The 25,153-nt window shown below is 38.8% G+C and overlaps 1 protein-coding gene across 2 annotated transcripts in view; it reads right to left on the reverse strand.

Annotated features, from left to right (window-relative positions):
- Window positions 1-25,153, reverse strand: part of zgc:162952 (PKc_LIMK_like_unk domain-containing protein) — a 28,757-nt gene that overhangs the window by 1,709 nt on the left and 1,895 nt on the right. Inside the window, exons 2-7 of one of the 2 annotated variants that reach the window (XM_054774705.1) lie at window positions 9,146-9,339; window positions 8,778-8,899; window positions 5,731-5,779; window positions 5,515-5,664; window positions 3,296-3,469; window positions 2,313-2,396 (exon numbers count right to left, since the gene is read on the reverse strand). In XM_054774705.1, coding sequence (XP_054630680.1) covers window positions 2,313-2,396; window positions 3,296-3,469; window positions 5,515-5,664; window positions 5,731-5,779; window positions 8,778-8,899; window positions 9,146-9,325 — 759 coding nt within the window. In that variant the 5' untranslated portion in view covers window positions 9,326-9,339. Of the gene's footprint in view, window positions 1-2,312; window positions 2,397-3,295; window positions 3,470-5,514; window positions 5,665-5,730; window positions 5,780-8,777; window positions 8,900-9,145; window positions 9,359-25,153 lie in introns of both variants that reach the window. The other variant, XM_054774706.1, reaches the window with a different exon arrangement.

Consider the following 25,153-nt stretch of genomic DNA (forward strand, 5'->3'; position numbering starts at 1 on the left):
ACCGGTTTGGTGGTGGGTCAGTGATGGTCTGGGGAGGCATATCCCTGGAAGGATGCACAGACCTCTACAGGTTAGATAACGGCACCCTGACTGCTATTAGGTATCGGGATGAAATCCTTGGACCCATTGTCAGAACCTACGCTGGTGCAGTGGGACCTGGGTTCCTCCTGGTCCACCACAATGCCCGACCTCATGTGGCTAGTGTATGCAGGTAGTTCCTGGAGGATGAAGGAATTGATACCATTGACTAGACCCACGTTCACCTGACCTAAACCCAATAGAACAACTCTGGAACATTATGTTTAGGTCCATCCGGCGCCGCCAGGTTGCTCCTCAGACTGTCCAGGAGCTCATTGATGCCCTGGTCCAGATCTGGGAGGAGATCCCCCAGGACACCATCTGTAGTCTCATTAGGAGCATGCCCCGACGTTGTCAGGCATGCGTACAAGCACGTGGGGGCCACACAAACTACTGAGAATCATTTTGAGTTGCTACAATGACATTTTGGCAAAATGGACCAGTCTGCTGCATCATTTTTGTCACTTTCATTTTTGGGGTGTCTTTGATTTCCCCCCTCTATAGGGTGATCATTTTAATTTCTATCAAATTATGTGGCATCATTTTGTTACTAATACATCACCCACTTATTATCAGGAAAGATATTCAAGATCATTTTTCCCCCCAGTTTAGATCTGATGTGTTTTCGAAGTGTTCCTTTAATTTTTTTGAGCGGTATATATTGTTTTTAATGTAATGTATTTTTTAAATAGTTGTATTTCATATGTACTGTATATAATGTTTACTAAATGTTTCCATTTTGCAAGTTATTTAATCTGAATTTTTAAAACATTTTTGACCCATCAAGTTTTATGTCGTAATTATGTAGTGAGTAGTTTTTAATGTAACAATTTCTAAAATAAATGTCTTGTTTTTGATGTAATTGATTATATTCAATATATTTGTATTCATATTATATATGTAATATTTATAAAATGTTTAAAATAATAATAATGTTATTATTTAGTATTGTAATATTAATACAACTATGTGTACACAATGTAAAAAAATATAAAAAAATATTTAAATATAATACAATGTATTTATTAAATCTTTGTTTAATATGTGTTAAATGTTTAAATGTAAAAAATATTAAAATACAAGTACACTGCATTTATTAAATATATATTTCATATTTATTAAATGTTTACATCTGAAATAGCATGTTCATTATAAAAAATAATTCATTTTTGTGTATTAATTATTAATTTACATACATATGATCTTGTTTCAAATGTATTTATTTGTATTCATATATGTAAAAATGTTTAAAATGAATGGATTTTTTATTATTTATTTGTTGAAAAATGTATTCTTAATGTTTTCAATAGATTGCAGCTATTAATGAAACAAAGCATTTCGTGTATAATACAGTATATGTATATTGTGTCCCTCAAGTCTAGACACATAATATACATTGTACAAGAAAAGTTTAATTAATAATTATAGAAAATATATTTAAAACATATTGCAAATCATCCATTAAAATTATGTATTTATAATATATTTATTTATATATATTTAAATAACTGTATAATACAGAATCTATCATTTTTGTTTAAGTGTCCAGACTTTAGGTACACCTTTTATAATGACAAACATACAAACAAACATAAGTGTGCCTTTCCAAAACTGAATGCCAGTAATCTTAGGTTTGACTGACACTGTTGGGGAAGTAGACATGAACAACATATTCATTTACGTTGTTTAATGAAGTTGTGTACAACTACAGTAACCACAAACAGTAGGGGTCTCACAAGGTCTCGCAAGATTAAAACGTCACAAGATTCCTCGTGGCCACTCGGCATGGGACCGTAATCAATTAATTAACCTCACAGATGAAAATGAACTTGATCTTTTTGCCAATTTCAACATATTGCCATGTGCATGTGTGTTTGGAGGCGGGAGACAAGGAAAACAAACAGGCAGAGAGAGAGTTCACTCTGTGCATTGGTTTCAACACCTTGGCACATTTGTTCCATAGAACAACGGAATGAACGGAGTGAGCCCTTTTGTCAGTTATACAGCCTCTTCGGTGGGCAGAGGCGGGGCTGCTAGCATACACACAGAGTGCAGAAGAGTGGAACGTAATAGAAATTAAACTAGTAAGTTGCAATATATTGCCATTTATTTTTTACATTTTCTTTCATTGTACTTCTTAAAAGTAATGTTAAAATCTTCTCATTCTCTTAGACCCAGACTCGTGTATCGTCTCGTCTTGTGACACCCCGATCAAAGAGCAGTAAACTTGATACCTTGGTTCTGGGCAGTATCTCTGGGTCAGCAGGAATCCTGGCCAGGATTTCACACAGCACAATTCCAAAAGAGAAAACATCCACCTGACATACAGAGCACACAAAACATACATGAGTGGCATTGGCATACAATATTTGGAGTGTGATTACACTTTGTAGTAATCTGTCCTCACGTACAGGGTACAGGCTGTCCCTGAAGTCTGGACAGATCTTATACTCTACATACATATATAAAGTTTATTTCATTAATGAATACATTAGAAAAGTGTTCTATAAATCATTTGTTTAAACTAATATTTAAATTAAATAATAACAAATAAATTAATACATAAACCAGAAATATAATTATATTATAATAAATATAATATTATTATAAATATTATTATATTATTATATATTATATATATAATAATATATTATTATATATAATATATATATTATATTATTATATTATAATATTATTATATATAATATATATATTATATTATTATATTATAATATTATTATATTATAATAATATTAATATTATTATAAATATAAATATAATTATTTTATAATATATAATTAATAATTATACTGTATAATATATGCATTTTGCCTATGTGTCCAGACTGTAGGGACACCCTGCAGTATAATACGTATATATAATAAAACTAATAAATGAGACATATTGCATACAGTAATTTACAGTATAAACTGATAAAAGTAGAAATTAATGAACTGTTACCAGTAATTAAATTAAGGATTTCTTTTATAATGTATGTACAGGGTGTCCCTCAAGTCAATTAAAAATATGTATTTGTATTTATTCATACATATTAAATGTGTATTTTTTTAAAATAACTATAACATACAGTATATATTTTTTCCTCGGCACCTTGTACTGTATGATGAGAAACATCCAAATCAACAATTGTGTCTTTATATGAATCTTTTAGGTATCTTAAATCTTCATTTTATAAAGTCTCATGAATTCAAAGTACCTTTCGGTCGTACAGCTCCCCTCGAAGCATCTCAGGAGCCATCCAAAATGCGGAGCCCACCAATGAGAGCTTCCTGCCTGGGTCTTTGACTGGCAACTCCACCACCTCTCTGGCCAGGCCAAAGTCTGTCACCAGGGCTTCCCGGCCTCGACACGTCACTCGGATCAGACAGTTCTGCAGGGGGATGAGCATTAAAGTGTTGATTAAAAAAAAAAAGACAGATGTGATGTGATTTTCCTCCCAGCAGAGGGCAGTGTCACTTTAATTCAGGAACCAACATGCCAAGTGTTAAAATAACATTTGCACATTTACTCAGCGTTACCTGAAATATAGGATCACTTTTGTGCCATCCACGTGTCCTTCTGATGTCACTTCACCTGTAACCTGTAACTCTGATGTCAGCACCTTTCCTGTGCACTAAATAATTCAGTTGGACCGCAAGTGGAGAGGCTCAAATTAGAACAAAGACTGCCCGTGTGGGGAAAAAAGCCTCCTCCACCCCATCAGCGTCGATCAAAAAAATAATAAAATAATAATAAATAGATAAATAAAAAAGGAATTTAAAATTACTGTAATGTAAATAAATATATATATTTTTTTAATTTAAATGTATTTATTTAGATTGATATTGTGTTTATTTTTTGTGATTATTTTTAAATGATTTCAGTAATTTTAATTCAAACTTTTTTGTGTAATGTTATGTATATTACAGTATAGCGTATGTGGAAATTATGTGACCTTAGGGCGGTGAATTGAAATACTATTGAAAAGCTGATAATAATTGATTTATTTATCTGTACAAACCACTGTATAAGTTGCTGGCACTTATTATTAATAGGGCTGTCAAAGGGCTGTCAAAGTTAACACATTAATAATGAGTTAACGGAAATTCCGGTGTGGCAGTTGATATGGCGCAGGTATTTTTTAACTGTCATTTATACAGTGGCACCTTGGCATACGGGGGTCCCAACTAACAAATGTTTTTTTAGATGCGAGCCCTTTCTCGGCTGATTTTTTTTTCTTTGAACTGCGAGTGAAAATTTGAGTTGCGAGCTGCTAGTTACCAGCAGGCATAGCCGAGGACAGCTATTTGGGGACTTGTGTCACCTTGACTGAAGACGAGAATGGATTTAAATAACATAGCATTAAGGTATAATGTAATGTACAAATAAATAAAATAAGTAAATACATTATTTATTTTTATTGTATTTTTTTCATTTGTAAAATTATTTAATTTGAACCATTTTTAAAATAATGATGTATTATTGGTGAATGAATGAATAGGTTAAACTTTTTTGTCTGTAGTGCGGATGTTTTATGTGCAGACTTTAGGGGCACCCTGCAGATGTAGATGTTGGACATACAAGTGTTATCTCCGTGAAGGCCTTGTCACACCTTGACGATTTAGCCAGTTTACGCCAACGTATGAAAAAATTGGCCAATACGCTGGCGTACGTCCAATAAGTTATGGTTAAGTTTTGTATAAATTAAGAGCACGCTGAAGCACGCCGGCATACGTCATAGTACATCCAAGTCGTCCAAAAATTTTGTGCATGCACAAAACATTTCGAAGTATGTCAACATATGATTCATACGTCCCGCATCCGCGCGCAATAAGTTATGCGATCGTTGACGCCCGTTCACACACGTTATTTGTTACGTACAAGTCGTAATACGTCAACATACTTGAGACAGAACTGTCTTCTTGGCGAGTGAAGATGGATGCTGTTGTTATTGTATTTGCAGGTAAGTTTGCAGCTTGACCAGTAGAGGGCACTGTGACACTGGGAATGGAACCAACTTGTTTTGATTTTTTTATCAATTTTATTAATGCATTAGAGTCACAAATCCATGAGTGGTAGCCTATGCAGCCTACACCAGGGGTCTCAGACTCACGGCCCCGGGACGATAGTTTGCGGCCGTCTTAATATGAAAAATTAATATTCGTGTGGCCCGCAACTTTGATATGAATGACACTTGTCATGTGCGGAGCTGAACAAACCAATCACGGTGAGGTATATGGTCTCGAGGGCGGGACCTCGGCCGAACGAACCAATCACGGTGAGGTATATGTCTCGAGGGTGGGACCTATGCCATCAAAATGATCACGTCAGGCATGCGCTGCCTAAATCGACAAGGTGTGACAGGGCCCTTAGGGAGAGAAAACCAGGTGACAGAGGTGTTGGAGACAAATAACTAAGACAGTGAAGTGGTCTTACTTTTGAGTTGAGATCTCGGTGGTAAATATTCTTGTAGTGCAGGTAGATCATTCCTCTGCTGATATCACAGGCCAGGTCCACCTTCTCTTTCCATGCCAGGGGAACATCTTTCCTGGCGAGGAGCTCCTCCAGACAGCCACCATTCACATACTGAAAAAAAGACAAGAGTGAGACAGCACAAACACAAAAATGTAAAAATGTTCAATGTAAACTCACCTCTAAAATGGGATAGAGCTTCTCTTCTTTAACACATATTCCCACATATCTAGAAAAGGACCAAATACAAGTTAGTCATCTTTTCATTTCTTACATAATATGTACTATTTGTACAGTAGGGAAGGCAGAGGTATTTATTCTAAAAATAAACATACACAAATGGGAAAAAGGAACAGAGAAAATCGCGATTAATTGGTTCCAAAGGCGACCCTGATAAGTGAATTTCCACAAAGTAAAATTTATCAATGGAATATTTTTGTAGTTAGAGCATAGAAAACCTATTAGCCATTACACACATCAAGGTAAAAGGACCCATTTTTCATAGGAATTAAAGTAAAAGCACTATGAAAGTATTAATTTTCACTTTCTCAGGTGAGTTGGTTTAGTCCAAATAAAAAGCAGAGCTGTATGTGTTGGGGATTGTTTAAATGAGGCACTAGGCTAGTGAATGTGGGGCAAAATGTACAGTAGTGTGTTCGCTGCTGTAGCAAGTTGAGCAAGTTTAGGATTTGAGCTTGGACCTTCACTCGGTATTACTGTGTATTCTCTTGTAATATGTAATGTTTGTCATGTAGTGTGACAGCCTTTACTGTTGCTGGGCAAACATGATGCCGACGTCACACCTTATGTAACAGAGACCGTTTGGAGGCGCAAAGGTCTCATTTGATTTGCCGCGAGGAGCGACGGCCACAGGAAGCTCTAAACCGTGGGGGTGTCATGGTGGGCCACATCAGTTCTGCTTGCCCTCAGAGGGTCACTTAGAACGGTTAAAGATGTGGAAGCACCTCATCATATTACTAAATAACATCGTTTATCTATTTTATTCTTTTTTCCAACAAACTGAGGATCACTAGTAGGGGTGGGCAAATCGATCCAAATATCGCTGGTATAGATACCAAGGTTAGTAGCAGTAGAGAAATTTTCAGTTCTCTTCGATTTTTGGGCTGCCTTCTCCTGGCAGTCGTGTTTCGTTAAAGTTTGTTATGTCACTGGCGTCCTTATCCTAGTAGTGAGAAGCCAGCAGTCATAACTTTGTTTCCTAAGAGTTGAGTAAATATATGCCTGTAAGTAATTATACTAATGATTTTTTAATGCCAAGTCTCTTCTGGTAAAATCTCTTGTCAAATGCTTGCAACAGTTTAAATGTCATCACGACTGTGAATGCTAATTCTGTGAGCCTGTCTATGGGGTTTCCCATTATATAGCATCAAGGAAAGAAAATCACTTTGTTCTGCATTGTTGCATTGTCTTTTCTTTATATGATGCCATCCTATATTGTTCTTTGAACATACTTCATGTGTATCACAAAATAACGCAACACTGACACTGCCAAGAAAGCATGAGACTTGAGGAAGCAAGGGAAGATAGAAAACACTAACGGCTTCAATGATCTGGATAAATATAAAAGATCATATCACCATGACAACAAGGAACAACCCAGAAAGAAAGAACCATGCAGGTTGAAGAATTACATTCAATAACATTTGACATTGAGGGCCTGCTCAACAAAAGTACTGGAATTAGAAACCCATGTATCTGCTTTCAATGACACCCACAGTACAAACACCAACGACGGCAGAACAGGAAGCCGGACAAAAACGGGGGAAAAAGGAAGAACTTTTTTGTTTGTTTTGTTTTTTTTGTTAAAGAAATATTATTATAATAACTGCTTTGTTTGTATGGAATGATAATGTAAATAATAAATTAGTGCATGTTGAATACAGGAAGTGAACATACAGTATGTATTAGCAGTTGATGTGATACAGGGAGGAAGTAGGATTAAATCAACTCTGCTTCTTCCTACTCCTTTTCGGACATGTGGAATTGTGAATTGTGACATGATGAATGCTTCGTGTTCCAATTTACAATTCGACAATGTAAACTGTATGCATGTTCAAAATAAATTAAACCATTACCATATTTTAATCCGTTTTATTTTGTGTGCTTCAATTTTACAGTAACTTCATTTGGAGGCAATCAATAAACAACCTTGTTGACGTTGACCTACAATTTTGGATCAACCTTTACAATTAAAGTGTTACACATATTTAATTAGATTCAGCTCCAGACCCCCACCCTTCTCTCTTCAATTGCCATTGTTCACTTGGTTCATCCAAGCCCTAAATATACCTCACACACTTACGAAACACATTTAAAATGTAAACACACGTAAAATGTATAGCTACTCGCCAGTAACACACTAGTTTGTCTTCTATTTGGTGGATTTATTAAGCTGTGGCAACTATGGTGCGTTCGAGGTCCTCCAAACAAAGTGCAAAAACCCTCAACGCTTGAGGAAAAAATATTACGAGTGAAACATAAAAACATAACAGTGGTCCATGTATGCTGTACACTTCACCTGTATCGTCCTGTATTGATAAATTATTACTAACTTATGGTGAATGAGACATGCAACAACCTAGTTTTGGAGAAAAAACAAGAATTAAAAATTCATTGTCCAGTTTATCCAGAATTAGTTGCGGCAGAATAAAGTTTCAATAATAAGTATGAGGCATAATAAGATTGGTTGCTGCGCTTTCCTTGCAGGCCCATAATAAGTATGAGGAATAATGTGGGCCCATCATGCCGCACTAACATACATATGTATGTCTGCGAAGATACATATTAATGTCACACTGACTTGTTATGATTATCTGCTCAAGGCCAGGGGCCTCTTGTCTCCAAAACAAGTCCTCCACATACTTATAACCTGACTCAAACAGCCTTGGGCATCTAGGCATGTGAGTCTGCCCTTCATCATCTCTGTCCCTCACAAGAGGAGGAGCTCACCCCTCCCCTCGCATATGTGCTTTTCTATATTAATTTGCATGAATAGTCAGACACCTGTAAAAGCTGCCTGGGTTGTAACGAAATAATTACTCTCCCTGGTAACTAATTACAGTTATGAAGGAATAATTCCGTTATTAATCCAATCGCTTTTTTTGGATTAAAACGATAACTAATGACTTTTTGAAGTCATTTGCCCAACACTGGTGATACCCAGTCCAAGTAATGAATTGTGCGGTGTGGAAATGGGTGACTGTTACCTGACGATATTGGGATGGGAGAGCTTCTGCAGCAGGGTGATTTCACGCACAATACTGTCTTGGTCCACGTCGTTTTTGTATATCTTCACCACCATCACCTTGTGGCTTGTACTGTGAACGACCTGCACACAGTTACGGCGATACCTTTTAGCGACACCCATACTGGGGGAAAGACTTGAAAATAGCAAGAGCGGATGTTGTTAGATACTCATGAGTAATATTTGAGTATAGCGCCCCTCCAAAGCAAGTGGGCTAATGGTGGAATGGTAAAAATGTCCTAACTGATGGCTGGAATAAAGCAATCTTTGAAAGCCAACATGTGGGCTGCTAGCAAGGCAAAGAGTGTGGGAGGACACTTGAAGGCATACTTTGTAGACCTTGGAGAAGAAACCACTCCCGATGAGCTCAGCGCTGAAGTTTTCCCAGAAATCCAGTTTGCGCACGGCTGTTCGGAGTTTCTGCCAACGGTCCACATGATAGTACTGGTCTGAAGACTCGCCATCCAGGAGCGTGGGACTGGTGGGCTCTGATACATCCACGTCACACATGCTGGAGATGCTTGCTGGGAGAGACCAGACACACTGTAAAAATCAGGAGATGTTGCATCATAAAAATCTTTATATGCATCCTTACACATCACAAAGCAACAGGACAACCCAATGTCTAGCTCACAATGTCTAGTGCAACCCAAAATAGAATGTTGAACACACAAAGTAACTACTACATGGACGATGCGGGTATCGAAATAAATGCTTAAACACAAATATGCATGCAAAACAATACTAATTAATACTAATTGGTTCCAGATAAGTGATGAGTGAATTTCTGCAAAGTAGAATTAATTATTTATACATTAAATATTTTCGCAGTTAGAGCACATAAAACCTGTTTATGACCTTCTAAGAATAGGATTGAACATTATTAGAGCCCTCTAGACATGAAATAACACCCCTACAGGCACCTTTACACTCCTATTACCAAATATAGTTGACATAATAAGCGAAAATATGACATAAGACTCATGCTGGTGTATGTTGCCGGTGCTAGAGGAGCTCAGTGAGGGTGCGGACAGGAAGTGATGTCGGGGGTTCAGAGTTGAGTTTTAGCTTGGTGTGGGTTACCAGCTGCAACAGCAGCCTATGTTAGGGATTATTGTGCCTGTATTGTGCCTGTATTGTGTACAACAAAAGCCTGTTGTTTTGGCGCATTACAGTAGCATTACTGACACCTAGTGACCAGTGTAGAATAGTACATATAATCGCAACGTCTTTGAAGGCGCCTTCTGAGTGCCTTATATTTGCATTTTACTTCATTTTTATTCTTGAAAATGCTTTATTTGCGCACAACATATGTAAAATCTACTCAAATAGGCATTTTCTTTTACTAACAATAGGCCATATTCAATCATGAAACTGCATTATTTATTCCTAAACATATTTTTAAAAACCATGACGTGAAGCTGCAAAATTCAAAGCGCATTCGAAGACATTATAAGGTGTTTGTGAGCGAGGGCAAAAAAAGTAGCACCAAATCTATTTGCAGCAGTTCAAATGCATCAGTGTCGGACCGCCACATAAACATGTCACTGAAATGCAAAAAAATGGTTCCATGTATCAAAGTCTTCATTCAAAAGGTGCCATCAACAGCATTTTGGAGGAAAAAACATTTAGAGGATAACGTAGGACACTGGCCAATCATAAGACTTTAACGACTGTGGACAAAGTATGGGACTTGTATAGATTTGTATATTGTATAGATGCTTCCGTGCACTATGGGCTATGTTGCTTAAGCTATCAACTAAGGACAATGGTGTCATGGCCGTTGGGGAAAGGACTGGTGGTGATTGAAGATGTGAATCACGATAAAAGAAAAGTTAATAAAATGTTAATCGCAAACGGTGTCAACAGTTTTTAACTAAAAAGCAGAAAATAGGGTATTTTGGAGAAGAAAACATCACCGACAACAACACCGAAAAACAGGTCTTCAAATATCGTGTCAAACCAATATACTCGGGCATCCTACAAACTGCTGGTAATGAGTTGTTGCCAAGGATAGATGGTCGTGGTTATCAAACAGACTCGTGGGTGGCATGGAAATGCACATTCTGCATTTCAATAACTGAAAGAGCCGTTAGATGAAAGAGAGGCTCATAAAAGGGTGCACTCTTCCAAACACTCAACTGCATAGAGGAGGGAAATCACTTTTCACTGTACAGGCTGAAACAAAGGCCGTGAATAACGTGAGGACCAAAATAGAGGCTAGGCTGATAGACAATAGGACACAGACCACCTCCATGCTGACACGGCTACATTAAATATACGCACCCTCAAGTCCATGTCTTGATATGATTATCTGTCAGCAGTATCACACTTCATTAGTGGTAGCGTTTGAGATTTGGCGTTAGATTTGGCGCCCTTGCTCATAAACACATTAAAATGGGACAGTCTGTGATACGGCAGGTGGCAGCATGGATCGTAACTCAGCTTCTCAACACACCTCGCTCCTACACACCTGGTCTGCCAGAGAAAAAGAAGACGCCCACACAAAAATAAACACGCAAAATGACACCCCTATTTACACACTGCAAGGATGCTGGTAACTCCACACGCTGCACAAAAAAACAAAGTGACAAAAAAACACAAAAAGAAGCAACAGAGTGTAATCAATATATTTTTAAATGTAATTTCTGATAAATATGAACTATTAAACCTAACAGACCTGGGACAGCGAGCTGGTGGGGCAGCACTGAATGTTTTTTCCCCCACCACAAAAGCCCTTACAATGATGTCGGTGGGAAGAACGCAGTGACACGCTAACACAATTGGCGGGGCTTTTGCTCATTAAGCCGTGGAGAATCAGTGCTGCTTTCCGTGCTGCTTTTGTTCACACAGAAGCACAAGTCAAGCTCTATCTCGCCCTTTTCAAGCCTTTCTACGCTCAATCTGTCTTTGTCTCACAAAGCACAACCAGAAATGAACATTTTTTAAATGAGATTTGATGGTAAAATTAGAAAACACTAAATGAAGCCCAATGATGGTCAGGGGTGTCCAAAGTGCGGCGCAATTTTGATTTTATTATATACGAAACATTAGGAAGGAGGATTCATGTCACATCGAAAAGAAAATAGTTAAACTATTTAATGTTGAACACACTAGCAGTAATTGTTGAAATATATTTCATGATGTAGCATGTCTTCACCTACACTGGAGTGGTTCATATAAAAATACAATTTAATAAATACATAAATACAAAGAAAAAATAAAATTTGCAGAGTTAGTATTCTTTCAAACCGCTAGAATAATGCATAAAGTTAATAATAACTTGTTACCCAAAAACCTCATACAGTATTTTTCAATCAGAGAGGAGAAATATGATCTTAGAGGAAAATTAAACTTATAACATTTATACGCAAGAACTACGCTGAAAACCCACAGCATTTCCGTGTGTGGAATTAAACTATAGAACGGATTGAGTAAGGAACTCAAACAATGTACAGAGATGAGTAAATTCAAAAAACAATACAAGCTGTTGGTGTTCAATAAATACAAGGCAGAAGAGTCTTGATCATCACAACGATTGTTCTGTCAGGTTTGTTTTTTTTTAAGTTTTGTTTTTTATTTATATTTACTATATATATATATATATATATATATATATATATATATATATATATATATATATATATACACATATTTTTTGTCTTCTTAGTGTTATCTATTATGTATTATTATTCTGATTATCATAGAAAATATGACATGGAATGCAGGAAGTGAACAACAGGTGCTGTACTAGATGTGGAATAGATGGGGGGTTAGGATTAAATAAGATTTTCTTCTTCCTACTCCTTTTGGACATGTGGAACTGTGAAGGAATGATTCATGAGATGTATTCCATTGTAACCTTCATGTCCAAATAAACTAAACCAAACCAAACCAAAAACAAAGAAAGGTGAATAATAAGTGACCACAGCATCATTCATTATTCTGTAACGTATGGCGACCCCTGATTTGACATGTACTACACGAACAGGATTGTTTTTATTACAATTCAAGCAGGTAGTTGAAAAAGAGAACCCAAGCTACAATGGTCAAGCTGGCCATCCCAGCTTTAATCATTACAAATACGCAAATATGACAGGAAGATTATTTTATTAAAAAATTGTTTAATTTGGAAAATATTCAGATTGAAAACTAAAGATCCTCACATGTCATCAAGAAAATCAAAACAGAAAAAAGGGAACATAAAGGAAAACAAGAAATAAAATGTATAAAATAATAACGAATCATAATATTAACTCCAAATTAGTTTTATCTGGAAAATATTCAGATTGTAAATTAAACATCAGAAAATAATGAGGAAAAAAGGGAAACAAGGGAAAATTACCCATGCAAATATAATAATAATAATAATAATAATAATAATAATAATAATAATAATAATAATAATAATAATCATTTGTTCTAAATTCTTATGATTTGGAATTTATTTGCAGGTTCATTGGAGACTCTAAATTGTCCATAGGTATGAATGTGAGTGTGAATGGTTGTTTGTCTATATGTGCCCTGCCATTGGCTGGCGACCAGTCCAGGGTGTACCCCGCCTGTCGCATGACGTCAGCTGGGATAGGCTCCAGCATGCCCCCGCGACCCTAATGAGGAGAAGCGGTATAGAAAATGAATGGATGGATGGATGGAATTTATTTAAATTTATTTATTTATTTAACTGCAAATTAAACGTCATCTCATGTCATCAAGAAAATCAAAAGAGAAAAAAGGGAAAATAAAGGAAAACAAGAAAGAAAACAATCTGCAAACATAATAATTCAAAATTATTTTAATTAGGAAAATATTCAGATTGCAAATGAAACATCATCTCATGTCATCAAGAAAATCCATCCATACATCTTCTATGGCGCTTAACCTCACAAGGGTCCAAAGGGTATGCTGGAGCCTATCCCAGCTGACTTTGGGCGAGAGGTGGGGTACACCTTGGACTGGTCACCAGTCAACCGCAGGGCACATATAGACAAACAACCATTCACACTCACATTCATACCTATGGACAATTTAGAGTCGTCTATTGACCTAATACAGTAGTACCTTGCATCACGTAAACCTCCTTTTTACGTAAATTCCACTGAACATAATGAATTTATGTAAAGTTTTTGCATTGTATTACGGAAGAAATTCCATATAATGTAAAGCATCAAGTCGGTGCAAGTTCTGTGCTGCACACAAGTATTTCAAAATAACTCTTGAAACTTTTCACACTGGTTTTACACTCTTACTTATTATTTCCGTCTTTTCATAATAAGCATCTTACTTTCCCCTTAACCTTGTAATTTTATGAGCTTCCTTGCTTGGCTCAAGGAGCCAGCACACAAGACATGGTGACCACAAACTGTGGAAACACATACACACACACACGAGTGACATCATGGCCTTACATTCTGAAGACTGTGAAGGCAGCATTTAGGGTAAACCACTAGTGTTGACTTTCAGGCAACAAAATGCTAATACCGTATCACATCTTCATGGAATGATCATACTAGAGCAGGGGTGCCCACACTTCTTCAGCCTGCGAGCTACTTTTAAAATGACCAAGTCCCAAAGATCTGCCTCTTATTATAAACATATAGAAGACATATATTTAGTATATTTATAAATATGAGTATATGTACATTGTACACATTTATATCAGGGGTGCACACACTTTCATTCAGCAGCCAAAGTCAAGACAACATATTAAGAAGGTTTCAGCAATGGGCACATTTTCCAGTTAATCGTGAAATAATAGTCACACAAAGAAAAGTGTAGAAAACACACATTTCTATAGTGGAGCTCAGGACGCGGAGCACAGCCATCAAACAATTGACTTGTTTTCTCCATAACTCGCCGCTACAAGTGAACTGATAATGTTTTATTGATCACTTAATCTTTGGTGTGGAGTAACAACAGTGAACCAGGAATGGAGCTATATGTCAGCTGACTAATGTCATATGACAGCTACAAACTGACGTTTATGACGTGGGTAACACATGCAATCGACTGACATCATAGGGTACCGCGAACGACGCAACGGGCATCCCTGACCAACATCAGACACCTGCTTGTGTCTTTTGACAGCTTTTTTCTTTGAACTCAAGCTTTGTGAATGGTTAACCTTTGTCATTCACTGAACAAGCAGCGTCATGTGCTCTCACCCAGTAACAAAGAAATGTACATTTTCACTTTTACAACAACCATCCAAGTCTTTACTTTCATACCAACATCTTCCATGTGCACGTTGTATTATTCACACTGACTGGATATTTTTCTAGCACAGTTCTCAGGATTGAAGAGCTAACATAAAACGCTGTATGCTGTGAAGAGGGTCTTTACAACCAACTGAGAGTTGAACCTGTGACAGACCATCAAAGGGAATATCAGCGCTGACGAAGCCCATCTTGCCAATGAGGAATGACACCAAAGAGACATTTTTCACCTCTTTCTACACAAGTCCTCTCTGGAATGTTCAAATCCTGATATGTGAGTGTGATATTGGCAGTGTATGTGTGGAAAACATACTGCTACACTCGCACACACAAAGACTGAACCATGTCAACGTGTTTTGTATCCACAAAGGCATGAAGTTTGAATCATGTAGGCAAAAAGGGAAGCTGCAGCACAGCACAGTGCAATCTACCTCAAAAAGGTCCTGGTCATGACATTGTTTACTACTACCGTAATCCATTTTCTATGCCGCTTCTCCTCATTAGGGTCGCTGGGGTATGCTGGAGCCTATCCCAGGTGACTTCGGGCGATAGGCGGCCAGCCAATCGCAGGGCACATATAGACAAACAACCTTTCACACTCACCTTCAATTTAGAGTCACCAGTTAACCTAACATGCATATTTTTGGAATGTGGGAGGAAAACCCACGGGGAAATGGCCAACAGAGATTCGAACCCAGGTCTTCCCGATCTCCTGACTGTGACTGTGTGGCCCACATGCTAACCACTAGACCAGCGTGCAGCTGTTCACTCCTAATATTTACTACTACTAATAATAATATAGTGAAACCTCGGTTTACATACATTTTCCGGTTGGCATACAATATGGTGCACATCTTGTCGTGACTGCGTGAGTGCACACATTACAGTATAACTGTGTTCATAATGTATTTTTAGCACAAAATGTATTTTTATCACAAAAATCCTTGTTAGCAGCCTGCCTAATACATAAACAAGAAGCGGAAGTCTTCTCCATCACCCGTCTACGATGTCAACAGCGGTTGACTGTAGTTCTTTACTAACTAACACAGTTATGCCACAAGTCTTGAAAATGTTAACACAAAACACCTTTTTATAGTTTTACAATTATACTGTTACATGCAGAAAGCAATTCTAAATGCAGCAAGATCAACACGGAAAACACCTTAGTGTTTTGCTATGAGTTATTGCTTAAATTCAATAGTGCTTCTCACATTCTTTATCAAAATGCTGGCACTCGCAGCTTTCTTTGGCTTCATTTTGCCTTATTTTCCAGCCATGATCAAAAGAAAAGCAGAGACTTGAGGTGAGAAACACTGTTGAATTCTAGAAATAACTCATGGCAAAACACAAAGGTGGTGTCTGTGTTGATCTCACTGCCACATCGTGTCTTTGTCAACAATTATGTCTTCAATGGCGGTAAAAGTAACCTTAAATGTTCATTTATCCCTTTCATTCTTCATTTATATGTATTTATATGCATTTATAATTGTTTTCTGTGTGTAAAACTATAATTGTAAAACCATACAAGTGTGTTTTGTGTTAACATTTTGGCTTTTTAGAACAGATGAATTGGATTAACATTATTGCTTATGGGAAAAATGGATTTGACTAGAATATGTTTAAATTAAGAGTCAGACCTTCTGGAACGGATTAATGACGCTAACCAAGGTTCCACTGTATATTGATACCATGGAATCGATACACTTAAATGGAAAAGTTGCAAACAAAAGACAGGCTCCCTTTAAAGTGATGTCATAAATAACACACAGTGCCTGAGGCCTTCACTGTGTGGTGAAGTTGAATCTACTCCCAGAAAATAGAATATTGACCTGGCCAGACAAGTGGTATGCAACAAACTGTGACAACTACAGTATAGCAGAGCGGTAGCTTGCACATACACGAAGAGTCGACAGTGCATGCAACATCACGATCCCAGATAATGAACAGGGTATGATTCAAGTTGGAGACTAACGCAATCACTGCTTGTTTATGTTGAACAGAGGTGTAGGTTGTGAACTCTGTAAGATAGCATGCAACTTGAACAAAGCTACAGGGGGCGTTGCCTAAATCTAACAAGAGTCTTGAAATATAAAATATAAATATAAGAACTCTTCTTCCAAAGAAGACTTGCACTGTTTCCCCAACCATTTAACCTTTCACATCCACATGATTCGATTGAAAATCCATTACATCAATAAGAGCCTTTCTTTGAAGCTCCGAACAAAAGTACAACTAGCAATAGTTTCAGGGGGGACATTCGCTGATTTGTCTATACCTCATTTCAGTTGATACAAACTTAATAGAGTTCTTGCTTTGACGTAAGTAGAGCACTGGGAAAAAGCTCGACAGTGGAACCTCGATTTTAGTCATGAATTTGCTCCAAAAGGTCCAACTAAAACCAAGGTTATTTTTTCCCATAGGAAATAATGTAATCCAATTAATCCGTTGCAGACACCAAAAAAAACACTAACAAAAAATAAATTTCATTGACAATAATTCTAGTTTTACATGCAGAAAACTGAAATAATGACAGTATTTTCCGGACTATAAGTCGCATGGGTCAAACAATGCATCATGGAGAGAAAAAAAGCATATATAAGTGGCAATTAGTGGGATTTGTGATGGAGCTATCATAAGAGCAAGCGTTTTGTTTTAGGAGTGTCATGCGCCGATTCCAACAACATTAAATTCTCAGGAGAAGAAGACGAAGTCTGATGGAGGGGGAAATATTTACACCAAGACTAAGACAAACTAAAGCTACAGAATCTGAAATAAGTCACATTTCTTTAAGTATATGGATACAACAAAAACGTACCTCTTTAATAAATGTCAGAATAGGGAGGAAGACACTTTTTATACGTCACATGACGCCCAGATGCAGCCCAGTGTGTAGAAACGTATCAAAGAGCTGTATTTTAACACCACATTTTCATTTTTGTATTCACAAATGCTTGAAAACAGACAGAATATTATACGTGTGTATTTAGGCACAGCAGCGGCAGTCCCGTGCAGCTTCAAAAAAATCTTCGGGCAGACCCTCCTTACTGACACACAGTGTCCAAGGCAGAAGCGTTTTAGAAAGTACTGCATTCTGTAAGAAAAAGCTTCCGATATGCTCTGTATCATTCAATATGAGTGCCTAATGACATCACAAGCTCAACTCAATGAAGTATTGCCGCCACTAGGTGTTGCCAAAAAAACAACCATCACCCCATTTTAATTTAAAGGCAGCACATGTTCAATTATATATATTTTGATATATAAGTCACACCTGACTGTAAGTCGCAGGACCAGAAAACACACAAAGTCAATTGTTTGATGGCTGTGCTCCGCGTCCTGAGTTCCACTATAGAAAGGAGTGTTTTCTACACTTTTCCAAACTATGGAAAAAGTGTGACTTACTGTGGAAAATAAGGTATAAATCAGGAATGGCTGGAACATATTGTTGATGCGGACGTCCCGTCCATCCTTGCGAGATTGAATTCGATTTGAATTGAATTTGCAAAAATAAAAATACTTTGACTGTTGTCTAATACTGTTTCAGTGTGGAATTCAAAATACCAACTCTGATTTCACAAGCAGATACCCAGGAAAAGAGACACCCAGCAAAAGAGCTCAAGAGTGACAGCTCAGAAACACTGTTACTTATTTAAAAACACTTCACCCATACAGGTTAGAAATACTATTGTAAGCACAACAAAGATGAGGTGAGGTGAAGAGTATTTCCAATACTGATTGAGTAAACTATTCATTTGCATCCTGTGGTAGCTAGAACAAACCCAGAAGTCTGCAGAAACTGAGGAGGAACCACAAACATGCATCAGCAAATGAGCAAAGCAGTCACAGGACACCACGGCACATGTACAACACTGAAATCAATACACCAAACTGGGTCAACACGTTTACATGCACTCAAAAAATACTGATTATTGCATGAATTAGCTTTTTGAAGAGCATGTAAACACCTTCATTAGATGGTGTTTGGTGTTTGTTTAAAGGTGGGATTAACACAGGTAAACTATGTGATGGTAAAGCAGATGAATGTTGCATGTATAGACGGATGTCAGGATGATCAGAGTTGTTTGTACGCATGCAGCTTCTCTATGGAGGGCTAATGGTGCAACATTCACAACACTATATTCAAAAGGCAACACCAAACGTGTTTACACAAACAAAGACACACACACACAAGTATACACTCCTGATCAAAATCTTTAGACCAGTTGAAAAATTGCTAGAATTTTCATTTTGCACATTTGGATCTTAATGAGGTTTTAAGTAGAGCTACAATATGCAAAACCAAGAAGTGGGGGTGAGACAAAAAGCACTTTGAAAACATAATTTATTGAAAACAACAATTAAACTGAAATAGGCTGTTTATCAGCTGATCAAAAGTTGAAGACCATCGCTCAAAAAATAACAAAAAACTCTCCAACGCAGAAGAAAAAATGTTCTCAGTAGGACTCAGTAATGAGTAGCTCCACCGTTCTTGTTAATCACTTCAAAAATGGGTTTGGGCATGCTTGATACGAGTGTTTCCAGGAGGCTAGTGGGAACATTGCTCCAAGTGGTGAAGATGGCTTCACCAAGGGCATCAACTGTTTGAAACTGATGGCCATTTTTATAAACTTCCCTTGCCATCCATCCCCAAATGTTCTCTATGGGATTTAAATGAGGGGAACATGCAGGATGGTCCAAAAGAGTGATGTTATTCTCCCTGAAGAAGTCCTTGGTCAAGCGAGCATTGTGAACTGCAGCGTTTTCCTGTTGAAAAACCCAGCTGTTACCACACAGACGAGGACCCTCAGTCATGAGTGATCCCCACTGCAATATCTGCACGTAAGCCGCCGTTTTGACGACCCTGCACCACCTGAAGCTCCAGTGTTCCACTGAATGAAAAAGCACCCCGGATCATGATGGATCCCCCTCCACTGTGCCGGGTAGAAAACATCTCTTTTTCCACATTTCAATGTCCCATGTTTGATGCTCCCTGGCAAAGTCTAAACGGGCAGTTTTGTGGCATTGAAGGAGATGAGGTCTTTGAATTCCTTTTTTGTTTTTTAAACCCTTTTCATCATTCTTGTATTGCCTTGTCTACACGACCACTCTGGAAGCCGTTTTCAAAAAATACTGTTTCAGGTCACCCAGAAAGCCGCTCCCATGTGGATGAGAGGCCGAAACGATAAAATACTTTGCTGTTTTGACCTGAAAACATTTCCGTGTGGCTAGCCCCTCAGTTGTCTTCATAAGTTGATGTTTACATTGTACATTTTCAGTGGTACAGGAGTGACAGGAGTAGCAGATACTGGCTGTGATATCTTCATATATCAACTAAAAAGAGAGAAACTTATCTCTTCTTTGGGTGGCTTTATTTCAGAGCGGGCGGCAACATCTTGTCTCTAGCAGAGCGATAGCACAACGACAGCTCCTCCATACAACATACATATTCCCCAGACGCCTAACACACTAGTGTCATCTAGGGGCATTGAAGTGTAACAACATGACACACAAGCCTAGAGCGTTCTCTCGTGGCTGTCAGTGTGAAAAACAACATAGATGTTGCTCTGGAGTACAAGTCGCAGGACCAGCCAAACCATGAAAAAAAGTGTGACTTATAGTCCGGAAAATATGCGAAGTGTCAGATCATTCTAGAAGACACTTTTAATATGTGAAGTGACGCCTCAGCACATCCTCATTGCGTAGAAACATAATCAAACATATTTTAACAACAGCAACAATCCAAGATGGCGCAGGCGTGTCTGGCTCGCCATTTCCCTCAGCACACTGTGATCGTTTTTTTTATTTGTCGTGAGGGCCATCGACTCTTTGCTGTTGTATAACTGGAATTACTTAAAATCAAAGACATTGTGGCCGCTTATGTGAAACAAGAGCAAAGGGGGCCAAACAAACCACGTCGCGTGTACCTGTCTGATGTGCCAGAGTTTCTGCTTCGAGCAGAGCCTTCGTTTCCCAGAAAATGTAGACATCGGGGGGCACAAGGTGGAAGACTGGTGAAGCTCAAAGACTGGCTGGCACTTTCTCCCAAGATGGCAAGGTTCCCACATAAATGTTCAGAGGGACTTTGAGGATTGTTTTCACCGCTTCATCTCTCTGCGCTTTCTCACCTCCATTGGGGCCTGGCTGGTGCCCATCGTTGGGCAACACGATGAGCGCTGAGCAGTGCGTCCGCTCCGCCCTCATGGGACTTCAGGCGCCGTGAGCCCCGGCAAGCTCCGGCCGCTGAGCAGGGTAGATGTTCTCTGAGCTGTTGCCTCTCGATTGTACCTTCATTAACACGCTAAGAACTACTAGCGGTGGAGGAGGTATTGCTACTATTTTAAAAGCGTCCTTACACCATAAGCCATTGTCGATGGTGTCTTTCTTCTCGTTTGAGGTGAGTTGCTTCGAACTGCGACAAACTGAGCCGGTGTTGTGCGCGGTCATCTACAGACCACCCAAACAAGATTTTATTCTGGATTTTTCTGACATTATCACTGCAATGTTGATAAAGTATGACAAAATTTTAATTGTGGGCGATTTTAATGTTCATGTCTGCTGCCCTTTTACGCCTATGCTGTAAGACTTTCTAGAGTTAGTGGACGCTTTTAATTTGGTGCAAAATGGAGGAGCTATAGGAGCTACACAAATGCACGGACACACTTTAGACCTTGTATTGACTTATGGACTGGCTGTTGATAACGTCTTTGTAGGGGATGCAGTATTGTCTGACCACAGTCTGGTCATGTTTGATTTTGATTTACACTACAATACCCACCCTGTCTGCTCCTGCTCGCCTTGGCCGTGTCATCAGGCCTGGCACGGCCTCTGCCTTTGCCTCTCTGTTCGCCACTGTATCTCGGGTTGCAATGGCTCCAGATGCTGCTCTTGATACTGAGCAGCTGATTGACTGCTTTACTTCTACCTGTGCTGATGTCCTGGACAGTCTAGCGTTGCGTAAAGCCATGTGCCCTAAAACTAAACAGGAAGTGTGGCTCAACGATGTCACACGAGAAGCGCGGCGCGAAGGCCAAAAGGCTGAGCGCAGGTGGAAGAAAGATTGTCTGCAAGGTTCCTGTAAAACCCTCAAAGCCAGTTGGAGGCGATATCAAAATGTAGTGAAGGCTGAGAAAACAAAATACCTCTCTGATTTGATATCAAACAACATTAACATTAACGTCTTCTTTTTAAAACTACTGATTCTGTTTTAAACCCCAGTCCATCCAATACACTGGAAGTATTATGTGAGACTTGCGAAAATTTCTTGCACTTTTTTAACAATAAGGTTGCGTCTATACGGGCTAATATATCACCCCCCTCTTTTAGTTTGACAGTGCTCTAAAGTTTTTTATCAGTTTGAACCTGTCGCTGGCCTTTGTTACGAAGGCAGTTGATGGTCTTAAGCCTTCTTCCTCTCCCATTGACCCAGCCCCCTCTCGCTTTTTTAGGGGTGGGCAACTATTGGCCCCTACGTTTGTAATATCATCAACAACAGCCTGTCATTTGGTATTGTGCCATCCTTTTGGAAAAAGTTGCTGCTGAACCTTTGCTTAAAAAAAACATGTCTCGATCCTTCAATTTTATCTAATTATCGGCCTATTTCAAAACTACCTTTTATCTCAAAGATTTTAGAAAAAAGAGTTATTGTACAGATGCAGCCTTTTTTAGAAGAAAATAGGATTTTAGACACCTTCCAGTCAGGTTACAGGGCCTTTCATAGCACAGGGTCTGCACTTTTAAAGTTTTTTAATGACCTGTTTTTAAGAATTGATTCTGGTGGTTCAGCCATTTTAGTGCTTTTAGACCTGACTGCTGCTTTCGACACAGTGGACCATACTATTCTTTTATCTCGCTTGGAAAACTGTGTTGGTGTCAGGGGGACTGCCTTTGACTGGTTTAGGTCTTGTCAGGGAGATGCCTTACTGTGGGACGTGGGGACTCCATCTCGTCCACATCCCCCCTTGACTGTGGAGTCCCCCAGGGATCAATTCTTGAACCCATCCTATTTGCTCTTTACCTGGTCTCACTTAGTGCAATATTTAATAAACATCAACATCTCCTATCATTTGACTGCCAAATGTGTTTGCCACTCACTAAAAATGACCATGCCCCCTCGATACCCCTTCTCAAGTGCTTAAGCGACGTCAATGTCTGGTTGGCTCAAATTCTTTTAAAGCTCAATGAGGGGAAGACAGAAGTTACCCTCCTGAATAATAGCGACCCCCTCATGGACCCCCACAACCACCAGCCTCGGCGTCATAATAGACAATGATTTTAAACTTAATAAACAAATCAACACCGTTGTAAAATCCTGTTTTTATCATCTTCGGGTTTTATCCAAAATTAAATAATTTTTTATCTTTGGGACATTTCAAACAAGCCATGCACGCTTTTATTTCGTCACGTCTGGACTACTGTAATGCACTTTACTCTGGAATAAGCCACAATACACTCTCTCGCTAACAGTTAGTCCAGAACTCTGAGGCACGACTTTTAACAGGAACCAAAAACCAAAAAAAGCGAGCACATCACCCCTAGCCTCTCTGCACTGGTTGCCTGTGCGTTTTAGAGTTGATTTTAAGATTTGATTGTTTTTAAGGCTTTGAATGGACTGCCCCCTCAGCACATTTCAGACCTCATCCAAATTTACACTCTAGCGTGCACATTGAGGTCCGAAGGCCAACTAGTGGTGCCCAAGACGAAACTTAAGATCAGGGGAGACCGGGCCTTTTCCGTAGTTGGCCCAAAGCTGTGGAACAATCTCCCCCCTCATGTAAAGACGGCTCCCACAATTGAATGCTTTAAGTCTCGTCTTAAAACCCACTTTTATTCTCTGGCTTTTAACACGGCGTGAGTCGTGTGGTGCTCTGTGTCGGCCAAAATACCGACTCAACCAGAAGCTTCATGCATGAAAAAGTTTCGTATTTTAAGCAATGAACCCGTCGTGTGTAGACTTTAATTACTGAGTCCTAGTTCGACATAAAAAAAGCCGTCTTCTTACTTTGCAATGCCACCCTGAAAAGATTCAATGACGGCCAAAACGGTAATCTTCCCACTTTGCAATGCCGTGAATAGATTCTAAAATAGCCAAAACACCTGAATAAAACATGTAAAATATCACTTAATTGCCGACTAATTAGAGATTAGAAGCCCATTCAATAAGAAAGGAGCAATGGTATTGTTAGTTTACGACGATCTTTGCACCTCCTCCGCACTCAATTGTTCACGCACACACCCATTCATGACTGCTTCACACGTATCCTGTACATATACTGTATCCTCGGGCTCGTTCACAAAAAATTTTATTTCTTGCTTTTAAAATCATGTTTAAAAAAAAATCAAAGATGGAAATTTGTGACGTTCTGCAGGACAAGGAGCGAGCGTCCCCTGTCCTGCGCTCTTATTTGGCGGGCTGTGCCTTCTCCGGGGAGGAAGAGGCAGCCGCTTCATGCCTGGTGGCCGCGCAGCTGCGGTCAATTAACATTTGTGGCGGATGAAAGGCCAGCGCCGTGGAATGTGCGGCGCTGGTTCATTGTTGTTAATGATATTACTAGCTTCCTCACCGGAGCTGTTACCTAGATTTACCTACCTGTTTATGTGTCAACAGAGCGTTTTCCCCTATGTCTCTTGGTTTTGCTCCAGTCTTTTTGTCAATACATGTTAATATGTGTGCGCACAAATTCAAAATGGCCGCCAACCTGTCTACAGCGGCCACCTGTCTATAGTGGCCACTTTTGCCGTTTCCCTTCAGTGGCCGCTATAGACAGGTTTGACTGTATACTGTATTTCTATCAATAATAGTTAGCTATTGGCAAGTGCCATGCTCCTCTTCGTAAACAAAAAACCCACGCAACCTGAAATGACGAATGTCACCCCGTAGCGTTTTAGAGGCACACAGCGTTTGTCCAACGATGGAATTACAGACAGAGCATGTAAACTGTACTTCACATAGATATTAGTCGAAGAGCAATATGGCCTAAAATCCACATTGCAAAGTGAAACCTCAGTTAGCGTATGCACCGTTTTGTGTTTTTCAGTTCACGTCAAACAATTTTGTCTCGGTTCACATACATTTCCCGATTAGCGTGCAATATGACGCCTGCCTTGTCATGTTATTAATACATTG

The sequence above is a fragment of the Dunckerocampus dactyliophorus genome, chromosome 4, assembly GCF_027744805.1.
Source record: "Dunckerocampus dactyliophorus isolate RoL2022-P2 chromosome 4, RoL_Ddac_1.1, whole genome shotgun sequence".
Lineage (NCBI taxonomy): Eukaryota > Metazoa > Chordata > Actinopteri > Syngnathiformes > Syngnathidae > Dunckerocampus > Dunckerocampus dactyliophorus.